Here is a 15,382-nt window from a genome sequence, read left to right on the forward strand (position 1 = left end):
GTTTTAATTTTTAGGAATTTTTGTATCAATATTGGACATGATTATTCAATATCATCCAAATATGTTTCCTTTGTTAATATATATTATGCTGAGACCCAACTTTCGCATAATAAATAACACCTCATTAAAATTAAAAATAAGCAAAAATTTTTCAAATAAAATTTACTCATTGATAATGGTCAAGAAATGCAACAAGGATTTTGTGTATCCTTAACAAAATTTCAACTAGAGTGCCACAGAATAAATAATAAGACATCTGACAAACAGCATAATAACTTCCTAAGAAATAGCTTCTAACCTTAAAAGCGTCATAAATATCAATTCACCGTAAGATATACATCAGTGAGTTTATCACTTTAGTTCAATTTTGATCTCTCGTCTCCTTACTATAACTAAGTGCTGTCTATAACATTGCCTTATTAGAAAACTTTTTCACAAATATTGTATATTGCAACAGCACAATTTTGTCGATAATATTTGTAGTGTGATGTTGGGAAAATATTATTGTTATATTAATATTTTGTCTCTCTAGTGAAACTCTAGTTTTCGGTCTATGAAAAGTGGTGATAAGTCATATGAGTATAAGCGTATCAATATTTTCCTAACACGTATTTCTATGGTGTAAATGTCTAGAAAGGGCTAGCTTGTGGATGTACTATAATTAAGTCAGCCTTATTGGTTATTATGTATCATTTCATCAAGTTAACACGCATATTGACGCACAACGGCCCAAATGAGAGGCTAAGTGCGGAAAACAGAGTCTTTCTTACATTCATCAAGATAACAAGGTAAGAATATTACTTACACAGTATTTTAATGATACAAACAATATCTGGGGTTCATTGTGGTATTGTAACATAGTAATTTAACACTACAGTTCATATTATTGGACATCCAATACAGAGTACATAGTATACATACATTGATTTAAAATTTACATCGTTATACAGAAAAAAAAATATATATAATTAAATAACATCAATGAAGCACAATCTCTAATTGCACAGACTAGATATTTTTTTTCTATTTTTCTTCTAATAACTATAGAGATACGATTTGCACTAGCAAACTACCCCCCCTTATTCATGAAAACTAAAACCTATGACAAATCTACTTTAACTGTTACACTGTTTTGTGTGACTTTCTATCAAATTAGCTAATTTTGTGTAAACAAAAGAGACATAATAGTTCAATAGCTAAAATAGGTTTAAAAGAAAGACATTTTTATGAATAAGGGATAAACTAGTGTTTTGGTAACATCTTACGAGTGTAAATATTGAAATTAAATATTTGCTTATCAATTAAGTATAACATCGGTTTATATCCGAGTTCTTATAATTTTATTATCTTAATAGAATTTATTTATTACTATTATATTATATATATCGTAGTATCTACCTCGCAATTTCATTATCCCTGTGTAATGTGATCACTTTATACTTGCATAATACATACACGTTCATACATCCCTTTATCAAACAAAGGAAAGGGTCCTCGATGATTTTACTAATAGGACTTCTCTATTAAAGATATACATTAGATGGAATTTAAAATAGACCAATGATAAAAGTCTTAACATTAGATTTAGTTAGATATCAATGGGAATTATTAAAAAGCACTTAATGGCAGACTAGCAAAAAGACTTATTTAATTTAAGAGCTATTAGAAACTATGTAAGTATACTGTTAAAATTGTAATCCCCCAAAGTTCGGTAAAAAAGGGTAAGGTCACATCATTACAATGAAGCAACCAAAGTGCGAGTGTATCAGGTCGGTTATAAACATGCAGTTGACCGTCTCATATCGTTTACTGGTCAAAAATTTGTTATTCTCTCCATTAGGTATTATTAGATATTAGTAATCATTCCATTCTATTCTTTATTCTATTCAATTCTATAATAACAGTAGTACTGCATCCTACAGGACAGGCTCAGCCTAGTGTAGGAAGCAATGATAAATTCTATGCTAATACAAACATACTTTGTTAAATAAATATATCTTATCTTGCCTATTCCACATTCTATAGATGTATGGCAAACATTTCTAACAAGGAAATAAAAGAGATCTATTTGAATTGAAGCATTTGGCATTCCATTGCTTCTGCCTAGCCTAATGAAAGACAGGCGTAATAGATATAATACAATGAAACTTAACTCTACAGATTCAAGTAGTTAATAAATACAATCCTTTATTAAACATACATGGAAAGTAGAATCTTCAGGGAGACTGTATCTGGGGAAAAAATCTAAAGCTCGTGATAACTAAATTTGTTACTTATCGTGAATTGAATAGGAATCATTTTACGTTAGAGACAGACCATTATTAATATCATACATATTATAATACATCACATTAATACAGGGATGATAAAATAGAGTTAAAAACATACTCGTATAGTATTGTACTAACAGACACAATATCGCAATACATAATAACATAGTGAATGCACGTTAATTATGAAATTTCTTGTGCCTATACTACTTTTATACCTAGTTATTAGGGTAATTCGATTTATCGCTGTAAGTGTCATGTGTAAATATGTCTCGCGTATTCATTCAAAACTTGTACATTTCATTGTAATGCCTTCAATGTTCAAAGCCTTTGGATACGTACATTCTTATAGTTCTCAGCTTTCGATGTACGTGTAAATTATTTGTTATTCTCATGCTCTTAAGGTTGTTAGAATTAATTTTAATTTAAAACGGATGTAAGACTAAATAAATTATTTTTTTAAGTAACTTAGAATGACCCACAAGCTGACGATTTACCTGATGGAAAGTGGTAACCGTCGCCTATACACATGAACTGTACTATGGAAGGTAACAGAGTATACTGTGTCCCTTCATGCATTGCTAGTTTGTCAATTGTACTCTTTACTTTGTCGGTTACAAAGGCCTTTGCAATATCTCTTATCGAACACCTTTGGCCCTTATTCTAAACAAACACTCGACCCTTACTTGACCGTCCAAGTTTGTTAAGGTTGAAATTTCAATTGTGTTTATTAATATTTCCATATTTCTATGAAGGACATCATCGTTTTGTTTTACCTTCTAATTATTGTAATTAAATTCTAATTAAATTTCTTGTAAATTCCAAAGAGAAGACTAGCAGTGAATTTGGTTTTTTTTTATACCACTGAGGTGGCAAACAAGCATACGGCCCACCTGATGGTAAGTGGTTACCGTAGCCTATGAACACCTGCAATATCAGAGGTATTACGCGCGCGTTGCCGACCCTGAAGAAACCTCTTTACCCCCCTTTTGAAGAACTCCATGCTGTAGTCTCTTGTGTGAGGTTTATGTGAGGTTTGATTAGTTTTCACTGCAATTTGCTTAGTTAAACGTGTAGTCTGAGCGTAGAAAAAGAATGTCAAAGTAGCTATTCTTAATCTATGACTCATAGCCATATATCATTATAATCTATACTTATAATAAATCTGTAGAGAGGTCAATTCTGTACATTAAATATATTTCCAAAATAACTATCAGGGGGTGATTAGTGATCGATACTGATGACAAATATGCAAGCAGTATAATTTTTGTCTGTCTGTCTGTATGTTCGTTATAGAAACAAAAACTACTCGATGGATTTTAACGAAACTTGGTACAATTATTCTTCATACTCCTGGGCAGGTTATAGTATACTTTTCATCACGCTACGATCAATAGGAGCAGAGCAGTGAAGGGAAATGTTGGGAAAACGGGAGAAGTTACTCCATTTTTAAGCTTCCGTCGCGTGTGCAGCCTTAATGGCCACTTTTTAAAATGTAAAAATGTCCACCCGTGAGACGCCGGGATGGGTCGCTAGTAAAATAAAATTATAACTAGACGGTGACTGGATATTTAAGAGAAAATATATGAAGAATCTTAATAAGAACAATATACAAAACAATATCTTTTTAGCTGAAATTCCTAATAAATCATGCAGGCTTGGAAGAAAATTCTTTATACATTTTTAAAAGGCTGGCAACGTATTGGCGACCCCTCTGGTGTCGTAGGTGTCATAGGCTGCGGTGACCACTTACCATCAGGTGAACTACATAATTATTTATCATCCTTTCAAATAAAAACAAATGTATACAAAGGCTTTGATTAAAACGTAACACCCAACTTCTTGTATTAATTTCTCGGCATCAAACGTAATGATGGCATTACTGCTTAGCGCTATAATGTCAGAGTTGAATTTTTGACAATTTCTGTGATTACTGTAGTTACAAATTATCATTTTAAGTAGCCCTACGATCTCTCTATTGTAATATGTAATGTTTTATTAACGTTTTGGTGTCGTGCGTCGCTCAAGTGTTTGTTGGATTTTGAACTTTTTCGTGCTGGTTCGGTGTCGTGAATTTTTATATAACGCTTTTGCGCAATTTTTACAATACACTTTGATAGTTTAATGCAATGCACATAATGTAATTATTGATATAAATGGAATTCTTGTTTCTGTATTGGGGTAATTTTCAGCAAGTGCCACACAGTGTCCAATTTTGGTGGATCTTTCAACTGCGGACTTAACTTTGAGTATCCAGAAAGCTACCAGAAAATACCTAAAATATCTAAAGAAATCTTTTATAAAATACTATTTCTTATCAAATTTTCATAAAAACTCAAAACTACAAAAGATAGATAGATAGATATTCTTTATTGCTTCTTACAAAAGATTACTGATTACAATAGCAAACTTATAATAGATACAAACAATTACAAGAAAAGTTCCCACTGAGAAAACAATGGGCGGCCTTATCGCTGAAAGCGATCTCTTCCAGGCAACCTTTGGATGGAGAGTAGTAGTTATAAACGGTTTGATCGGAGGCACTATGAAAATTCTGTTATTTTTTAAAAAAGTTTATCAAAGTGTAACTCGCTGAAAATTACCATAATTATTAGCATTTAATGTTTACGACACCTAAATTATACTTTGATTGAATTTCATTAATATTGATGGTGATGAATTAAGATATATTCTCGTTTTTTATATTAAATAATATTATAACACTTTCCAAGCACATTGTATTGCTTTAACAAAATATATAATAGGTACAGCTGTCTCGAATAAAGTATGTACAAATACATTTGCAGAGCATGAATCTCAATGTTTCTGAAGCATCACATAGTTTTAAACATACGAGCGTAACGATGAGCAAATTATAATCATCATCATCATCATCATCATATCGGCCTCTATCTGTCCACTGCTAAACACAGGCCTCCCCCTATTGCGGGGTTTTGCCAGTAGTTACCACGCTTGGCAAGCGAATTGGCAACCGCAGTTAGGCTTTGATGATGTTTTAAGAGGGACGCTGCTGCCTATCCCTCGCCCTCCCTTAGTCGCCTCTTTAGATAACCCACTGGAAAAGAAGTGGTGGTTATTCAATAACAGGACCATTCTGCAAACAAAGCGATCTCTGTAATAAAACAATTATGCTTTAAAATGTGACGATTTCAGTTGGTAAAAGAACACGTATGCGATTAATTTCTCTGATCAAAAATCGACAGTAAACATGGCTATTATTCCTTGGATTATGGTGTTTTTTACCTTAAAATCTCTATATCTTTTATATTATTCATAAACACATACAACCATAAATAGTATTGGCTTATTATGTAATATATAAACATACATAGATAGATAGATACAATATTGTGCAACATATATTTATATATTGCACAATATTGTAATACATTTGTCTATCTATCTGTTGGTCTGTATCATTTGACAGATATTCTACAAATTGTAATTTTGAATCTTTTCCATTCATAAAATATTAGCCATGTTCACTTATTTCCAAATAGTTCACGTTCGAAATACAATGAAATATTAGCAAAAATGATATCTGTATGTACCTGTTTAATCAGACGTTTATTTAAATATATAACGGGAAATTAAAAAACTCACTGTGTTTTGCCATTTCCGGCAATTTTTTTTATTTCATCCGAAAGTCTTCTTCATGGGACGTTTTGGCGTTTTGCGTCACAGCGTATATCCCTTTCAGACCAGAACGATACGGGCGTGAGTTGTAACTTTAAAAAATTCTAAAACCGCGCGCAATTCATTTTTACGCACGAAGCTGAAATAACATGTTAATGAGATTCTAAACCAGCCAATAAGAAATCATTTTAGCGGTAAGGTGGTGCAGTAGTCTCGTGCGTGCCGGCAAGATGGCTTGGCTCCAGAACACGAAAATATATTTAATCTGAAAGAAAAAAAATCTTGGGTCTTATTGTATATTGCGAAGTTGGGTACGCGATAAGTGAACACAGAGGTCGGTTACACACTGGTTTAATAGACAAGGTCAAATGACTTATAAAGGTGAACGTAGCCACCCGTACATACTTAATACTATCCACATATACAACAGGTCTGAAAGGGATAAATAATGTATATATTACCGTTATATATATATATATATATATATATATATATATATATATATATATATATATATATATATAGACATATATATGAGTATATATCCTATAAATACTCCTCATTACAATGAATCGATTAATTTATTTATTTATAATAACTTTATTGATCATACATAGTACATGTTATAAATGGCCGACTTCACGCTATGAAGCATTCTTTCCCAGTTAACCTTAATTAAGGTATACCCTAATAAAACAGTAATAAAATACAACAAAAACAGTCTCTTTTCTCCAAAAAAATATATTAAATTAACTCAGCATTAGCATTCTAAATGTTGTAGAACACGATTGACAGGACAGAATGATTCTAAATTATAATTTATTTCGAGCGAAGACAGATCAACAATATATGGTATATTGAAATAATTAATTTAATTACTCAATTTTAAATCCCTATCACACATGGAATTTAAATGTTTATAAAAATAACTAATTGAATTTCTTAAAAAATATTATTTCTGTAATGGAACATAATGAGGTAGAAACAATATTTTGAATTAATCAATTATATATTACAGATTGAATATAGTTGAAAATATTACAAAAAAAAAAATTGTACTTATTATAGTGTTACAATTTTGGGGGAAAGTAATTAATAATTTATGAGAAGTAATATTACAATTGCTTACGGAATATTATAATGTGTGTATATATGTATATAAATTTCATATATCGTTTTAATTTGCTAAAGATGCTTTTTTTTTAATTATACAGCACTATCATACCTACTTGTACAACAATTAGTCCATTACCTTAAGGTTGTCTTGAAGAGATTGCTCTCAGCAATAAGACCGCCTTACTGTACTTATACAATTGTATCGTTGTGTTTGTAAATTGCCTTGCTTATTTCTTATATTGTATAATGCAACTCATTCATTCATTCATATAATAAATTTTATGATAACTATAAATTATTTATTTATTTATATGCTTTTATACATTCACTTATAGTATAGAGGTTATGTTATAGCAAAAATGTATACAGACGGACTTATTACTTGAAGGGATTTCTTCCAGTCAACCTAGTTATTATTATTATTACTGCTATTGTCGATTCTTCTTTAAAATTATGAATTTATAATAAATTTAAAAAACAATTGTAATATTTTGCAATATTATTTTCATAGTACATTAGACCGAATTCACATTGTAACATTCTCAAAGGACCCGCGAGAATAACATAAAATCCTAACAGACCTCTAAGAATGTTGTAAGACAAAACTTCTCAGGTAAAAATAAATTATGGAATTTAAAAAAGAATAATTGTTATATTTTTAATCTAAATGTCATAACTGAAATTTAATAATTTCCTAACCAAAAAATAACGAACTACAACAATTTGTCGAAATTAATATAATATTTTTAACATTTATATATTCATATATATATATATATATATATATATATATATATATATATATATGGAAATTTTATGAAGTTCCGAATGAAATCAAAACAATTTTCGGAAACGACAGACATAGTATATTTATAATCTTTTATAAAATAGATAAGATAAATAGACAGATTTTTTTTATTTTTTTTTTTTTATGATTGTAACAAACTCAGCACTGTAAATTACAGTAAAAGTAAATACAAATTCACTTGTACATTTGTATCAGTTTAAATATCTTTGTCTGAACTAGGTTATAAAACCTGTAAATAGATGGATAATCTTTATTGTTTCCTCTAAAAGGTTACAGTAGTAAACTTATTATAAATACAGTAAATTATTAAACGTTTTGTGTACATTGTATTGGTCATTTAAATTACTCTGTGTTTACAAAACTATTCTTACGACAAAAGATGAAAACAAAAAGGGTACAGCGAATCGGAATCCAACGATAGTATTCGTGAAATGAAACAACTTTCTCCAAATGTACATGGGTCGAAATTGGAAAACAATTTAGGAACTGTAACATGGCAAAAGTTTATGGGTTTGTGTTTTTGTTTTCCTATTGCTATACCCTTTTTGTAACACGCTGTGTAATGTATTTATTTATTAACATAGTAATAACTTAAATAGATACGGGTCATAATTACTATAATAATTAAAGACATACCTACTTGTATGTACATATGTCTACTTTTCATTATAAAAATATCTAAAAACATTGGATGTTGCTGGAAGAGAACTCTTTTAGAGTTGAGCTCGCCTTTGTACATTTACTTACCTCTGTCATATTTTTATGTATTGTCAATGTGTACAATAAATTATATATAAATAAATAAATAAGAAGAGCAATGTCCATTTATAAAATATAAAACTAACTAAAAAAAATATCATCATGTAATTTATGTATTTCAATTTACAATGTATTTTAATAAGACATTTATTCCTAAATGCTTTTACGTATTTCGACTTACTTTGCTATGTATTCTAATGAAATATTTATTCCTAAATGCTTATAAAGTACAAGTCGATTTGATATAACGTTAAAATTCGAAAATATATATATAAATAAAACATTAATGTAATCATTAAAATTAATCGACAAATAATTTAATTACTTTCCCTCGCAAAATTTAAAATTTTCTCCAATCACACGTCATTCCATATAGGCAAGTGTTTCATTTAATTAAATTTATTACACTTATTAATTAATAAATTATTAAATATTACTTGGGACTTTTATTTAAAACTCTATACCTGGATATAATATTAGATTGACATAAAGACAAACAATGAAAACCTTTAGGGGGAAAGGGATTATTAGTAATGGAGACTAAAAATCCCATTGCTAGCAATATACCCAACCAGGTCGACCTCCTCGCGATTCCCCCTGGAAACTATCATGGTTAATTCTTGATGAATTCATCATGATGGGCTAACTGTACTGTTTTCATTCTCATCTATCACCCTTCACTGGTGCTCCGCCAGCGTATCCCGTTAGCGCAGGCGGGGTTACCATACCATTTTCACCCATAAAATAAAAAAAAACTGTAAACCTTTATACAATTAATTATGGAATCGTCCTCGCGGCACGATTCGGAAAATGAAAATTTTAGAAATTTTACGAAATACTTAGCAATATGTGTTTATTACTGAACTGTGTGTGTGTTGTAGTATTTTGTCATGTTACTAGAAGGTTCAAACATGGGGTTCTTCAAAAGGGGGGTAAAGAGGTTTCTTCAGCTTCGGTAACGCGCGCGTAATACCTCTGGAATTGTAGGTGTTTTATAGGCTACGGTAACCGCTTACCATCAGATGGGCCGTATGCTTGTTTGCCACCTTAGGGGTATAAACAAAAAAAGTATAGGATGAAAAAGTAATATCGTCAATTTTTGTAATTTATTTATTGTGATTTTCCGGATTTTCCACAAGTATTTTACGATACTCTCGAATCTCTGTTTTATAGACATGAAAATTATAGCAAAATTTAATTCATTAACATTTTGTGAAATTATTATTTTTGTATACATTTATATCACCTACAACAAATCACAAAACGTGATTTTCGTTCACAATTAATAGCGTACTAGCTACTATTTGTTAAAAATTGGATTAATTCGTAATATGAATTATGATTTATTATTATGTATTTATATATATGCCAATAAGGCATATACTACACAAGATGGGTCTATCTTCGGACACGCTGTGCAGACTGTGCGGTGAGAAATCGGAATCCATGGAACACTTGATGTGCAACTGCGATTCGTTGGCAAGTATACGTATGAATCTACTGGGAACGGCTTATCCAGAACCAGGGGACTACAGGTATCTTAAACCGCGGGATATCGTTAGAGTAACACATAGGATCTATGAAATGATGGTATAAGGCAGGGAGAAGCACAAAAGGGTCAACATGCAACGGCTTAGCTGACCCCATATGCGAGAATATATATTGTTATACTTTTGTTGCTAACAGTACTCTCTCTAGTCTAGGTCCTTTATCGTTAGATTTCAGTGCTCTTCAAACACAATCTTTTTTTACAACCGTACCTTTTGTAAGAGCAGCTATTGTAAATCTGAAATGTTACGTGCATCTAATATAATTCCATTTACGAAATTGCGCTATGAATTTTTATCGTGTCCTTCTGAATTCATTCATACCTATTTTCAACCTATTTGTAAAGGACGAAGTTCTAAATTGGATTGTATTTAAAACGAAGGTGAGCAGGATAATTCTTTTACCGACGCATGGTTCGCATGGTGTTCGGTTTGGGTGGGCTATGATAGTAAAATTACAGGGTCATCATATCAGTTGTTAACTGCCCACTATTGGGGGAAAGGGATTGTTAGTAATGGAGACTAAGAATCCCATTGCTAGCAACATACCCAGCCAGGTCGACCTCCTCGCGGTTCTCCCTGGAAACTATCATGGTTAATTCCTTGTGAATTCGTCATGATGGACTAATTGGCCTGTTTTCACTGGTGCTCCGCCAGCGTATCCCGTTAGCGCAGGCGGGGTTATTATTCCATTTTCACCCATCAAAAAAACTGCCCACTATTAAACATAGACCTCCCCCATTGGCTGCTTTTGACATTCTCTGTACCCCGTAAATTCACTGCCATATTCTACCCTTCAAACCGAAACATAGTCTTAAATTAATTATTATATTTTATATCGCTACATAGTATAAAACAAAGTCGCTTCCCGTCTATCCGTCCCTATGTATGCTTAGATCTTTAAAACTACGCAATGGATTTTGATGAGGTTTTTTTAATAGATAGAGTGATTCAAGAGGAAGGTTTATATGTATAATACATGCGTAATATAGTAGAGAAACACTGATAATTTTAGAGGTTTCTAATGTGATGTGATGTAATGTGCATCCGTGCGAAGCCGGGGCTAGTTATTATATAAAATATAATTATTATTATATTTATAATAATTAAAGTAATTAATTTAATTAAATTAGCCCGACCGGAAATCGACCCCAGAACCTTTTTTACGGAAAGCAACATGTCTACCACTCTGTCACAGAGGCCGTCAATCTATCGATCGATCTACTCAGTCCACATTAGCCCACTGCTGGGCATACGCTTCCTTCTTATGTCCTTCTTGTCCCGCCACTTGTAATTGTCCTTTTTTTTATACCACTAAGTTGGCAAACAAGCATACAGCCCACCTGATGGTTACCGTATCCTATGAACACCTGCAATACCAGGGGTATTACGCGTGCGTTGCCGACCCTGAAGAAACCTCTTTACCCCCCTTTTGAAGAACCCCATGCTATATTGTCCTGTGCTGACTTCATCCACTTCTTTCCTATACGCCATCAGGTTACTGCCTTATCATCTAGCAATAAATATATTATTAACAGAAACTCTTAACACTAGAGGGCGACACAGCTTTTATAGACAGAACATTAGTGGAATTTCCCTCTTCGAAAGTAAATTAGGTTTTGTTCCCTGTATCACTCCTGCCTTAAACGACATCCTGCATGCGAATAAAAAACTCTGGTAAGGAGACCTAATAGAAACTACAGATATACAGATTATTAATCTATACTAAAATTATAAAGAGGAAAGATTTGTTTGTTTGTAGTGGCTAAACTCAAAAACTACTATTTAAATATTCAAAGTTGTAGCACTTCAGCTGCCCGCTAACGACATGGTTTCTCACTGTATTGAGTTGACTGGAAGAGATCTCTGTGAGAGATAAGTCCTCCCTTGCTTACAACATTTACAAATGCATTAACAATGTAATTTTTCTCAAACATGCTTGGAAATGTGAGCATTATTTTGACAATCTTCTTCGAGATAAATCAAAATTGCCGTACTGGCCAAGATACATGCGGACAGCGGCCGGCAAAAGTTGTATGAAAATCCATATCTGTCGTGTTTTGCGGCCAAATAAATTACTATGTAAACTCATATCTGTCCTGTAATTTAAAAATGGAATGACCTTTAACTTCGAAACATGGCTACTGAGGAGGTAACTAATACAAGGTTTTATTTAAATTTCGAACTGGCTTGCAAATAGAAAGCTGTTTATTGAAAAAAAAAACCAGGGGACATTATGGCGCGTCAAAAATTATTATTGTTCTTTATTCGTCATTGAATTTAAAAAGTAAAATTGTGTTTTTGATTTCCGCGCATTGTTTGAGAAAAGTACTATACAAGCCTTGGCCACAAATAGGCATTGATGGACTCACGTATGTGTGCTTCGGCTACACCTCAGCCCACATTTGTGCGTTCGTCCATCAATGTCTCAGTTGCTGGCCGCTGCAGTAATGTACTATACAAGTGCAATAAAGAATATATATTTCATACTCTTTTCCACTCAGGGTTTGCTGGAAGAGAACTCTTACAGAGTTAAGCTCGCCCTTTGTACATCAATTTATTTAATATAAATATAATAATAAATATATAAATAATATAAAAATTATATATTTGTAATTTTTTGTGTACAATAAAATAAACTATTTAACCGATTTTAAAAATTCTTACATCTAATGAAATCTAAATATTATTTTCGAAATCTACTATAATTATAAATAATGTAATTTCAAAACAAAGCCGAACCGGATCGCAAGTCTGCAATGTTGATGTTAACCAAAGCAATATAAACACCTAAAATATATAAAGGAAGTACTTCATCTTAAGTGTCGCCATGTCGTCGTATTACCACGCCGCCATTTTGACGACGGATGTAGGTCACGCGGCATCACCGTGTATTATTTAATAATTTTCCTTTTATACATTTATAGACCTTCTATTGATATTCTTTACCTTCTGGGCCTTTATTAAAACGATAATAAGATCGAATGGTCGCCATTCGAGTAATTTTATGCTCCATCAATTGACGATTCTTCGAATTATTGTCTCTTTAGATTGCTTTTATTCGGGCTGTATCGGTCACTCTGTTTCGTCTGCAGATGTTCTCATTACAGATTCTTTTATATAGAAAATCTCAGAGTATATCCTTTTACACGGCTTATTAAATAATACAGTTAGTTATGTTAAATTAAATGCTGTGAATACCTTTAATAGACTTGTGCATTAATTGATATTGTATTATATTTAATGTTTGTTATATGTGTATATAAATAAATAAACTTGGAGCTTCCACATACGATTAGCAGTGTAAGACCACGTCTTGGATCTATAAATCATCGTTGACAACATGTTAAACAAATTCGCCCTTATTAATTTAATTAAAAAATAAATTATATGAGAGCGTACAAAAGGAAAACTTGAAATAAAACCACACAACAAAAAGCCTGACCTGGTTTTTTAATTACAATATTTTCTTCGCTTTTTTTTTTATTATTTGAGAGTCAGGAAGCCGATGTAATTTTTGAAATGTTATATATTTTTTTCGAAGCTAATATTAATAAACGATACGACTTTGTTACAGATATGCTCCAATCGTTATTGCAGCCAAGGGAAAATCAGCGATGTAAGTATATATCATCATCATCATCATCATCATCACCGTCATTTTCAGTTGACCACAGGGAACGAACGTTTTACCCGGCGTTATTTTTTTAATAGGTGGAAATATGGTAACATCGCGTGTGCTATTAATTTATACAGATGAGGTACTAGGGAAGCATAACATATGAGGATGAAGTCAGATTAATTTCACCAAAAATCAACCAAGATGGCTACAAAAGAAAACCGCGTAGTGATATTTACTAGACGGGGGGAATATTGCAAGTAATGGGCCCGTTAATCCCCTTGACTAACTATCCATCCCCTCTAGATGACTTGGCAAATGTTGTTCTGTCCTACTTACAAATAGATTAATCTTTCTTCTCTGCAAACCTTAATCGGACTATATAAACATTAATATATTTTTTTAATGCAATATAGAATGCCAAACAAGCTGACGGCTCACCTGATGGAAAGTGGTAACCGTCGCCCATAGACATGAGCAGTACCATGGACATTACAGGACACACTATTTCGTCCGTGATACCCCCTTCTCGTCGCCATTCCTGAGAACTCAAGTGTTATTCCTCTGTACCCTGTAAATTCACTGCCATATCCCACCTTTCAAACCGAAACACAGCTATGCAAACACGACTGCTTCACGCTAGAAACACGAATGGAACAGAGGTACCCGAGCAAACGACTTTTGTACGAAGTTCCCCTCTGATAATTGAATTGTGCTTCAAAAAAAGAACTACAATTGTGTCAAAACCAGTTTAAAAACTATTACTCAACTAGTAAATCGATTTTGATAAAATTTCTATGGTACCAATATGAAAGCATATTTTTTCAGACGAGTAAGAATTTTTTAACTCATTTTACAACTAGTTATGTGGTAACAAACATAAAAAAAATACAACCTAAATTACGAAACTCCCTTTTTTGAAGTCGATTGAAAAGTAGAAGAGAGGGAATTAATTAAATTATCCGCAAAGTTACTATGATGCTTCATATCCTGTTAGCGAAGTGTAATTGGCTTCGAGCAAGAGCAACGACATTTCCTAATACAAAAAACCAACAGCATTTTTATTTGTTCACGTAGCTAAGGTAAGAGGTAGGAGAGAAGGTAGAGGTAGATATAACAGATCTAACCATTAAAGTCGGGAACTGCACGCTAATGGATCGATCCATTACCACGTCGTTCTACCACGACGAGAAACTCATTTTCAAAACTAGACACCTCCTTTTCGAGACTCTATAGTTGTATTTTAAATTTATTTCAATTTGTACGTTGATGCTAATTATTTTAGCATTTAGCGAGATCTGAAATTCAAAGTAATTATGGAATAATTTGGAAAATCGACACGTAGCATGTATTTGCATGGCTGTGTTTCGGTTTGAAGGCTGGGATATGACAGGGAATTTACAGGTTACAGAGGAATAACACCTAGGTCCTCAGGAATGGCAACGCATGGGGGGTATCATAGATGAAACAGTATACTCTGTTATGTTCATGGTACTGCTCATGTCTATAAGCGACGGTTACCATTTTTCATCAGGTGGGCCGTCAGCTTGTTTGCCATTCTTTGTTGCATATAAAAAACTCCTATTTCTTTTAATAAATGATCCTC

General features: G+C 32.3%; 1 protein-coding gene across 4 annotated transcripts in view; it reads left to right on the top strand.

The window, feature by feature from the left end:
• LOC113514192 (uncharacterized) overlaps positions 1-15,382 on the top strand; it is a 106,943-nt gene that overhangs the window by 78,653 nt on the left and 12,908 nt on the right. For all 4 annotated transcript variants that reach the window (XM_031909502.2, XM_052893718.1, XM_052893725.1 and 1 more), the window contains exon 2: positions 13,735-13,776. In XM_031909502.2, the coding sequence (XP_031765362.2) occupies positions 13,737-13,776 (40 nt within the window). In that variant the 5' untranslated portion in view covers positions 13,735-13,736. The remainder of the gene's footprint in view (positions 1-13,734; positions 13,777-15,382) is intronic.

This window comes from Galleria mellonella, unplaced genomic scaffold (genome assembly GCF_026898425.1).
Source record: "Galleria mellonella isolate WM207_F2 unplaced genomic scaffold, CSIRO_AGI_GalMel_v1 utg116, whole genome shotgun sequence".
NCBI classification, from domain to species: domain Eukaryota; kingdom Metazoa; phylum Arthropoda; class Insecta; order Lepidoptera; family Pyralidae; genus Galleria; species Galleria mellonella.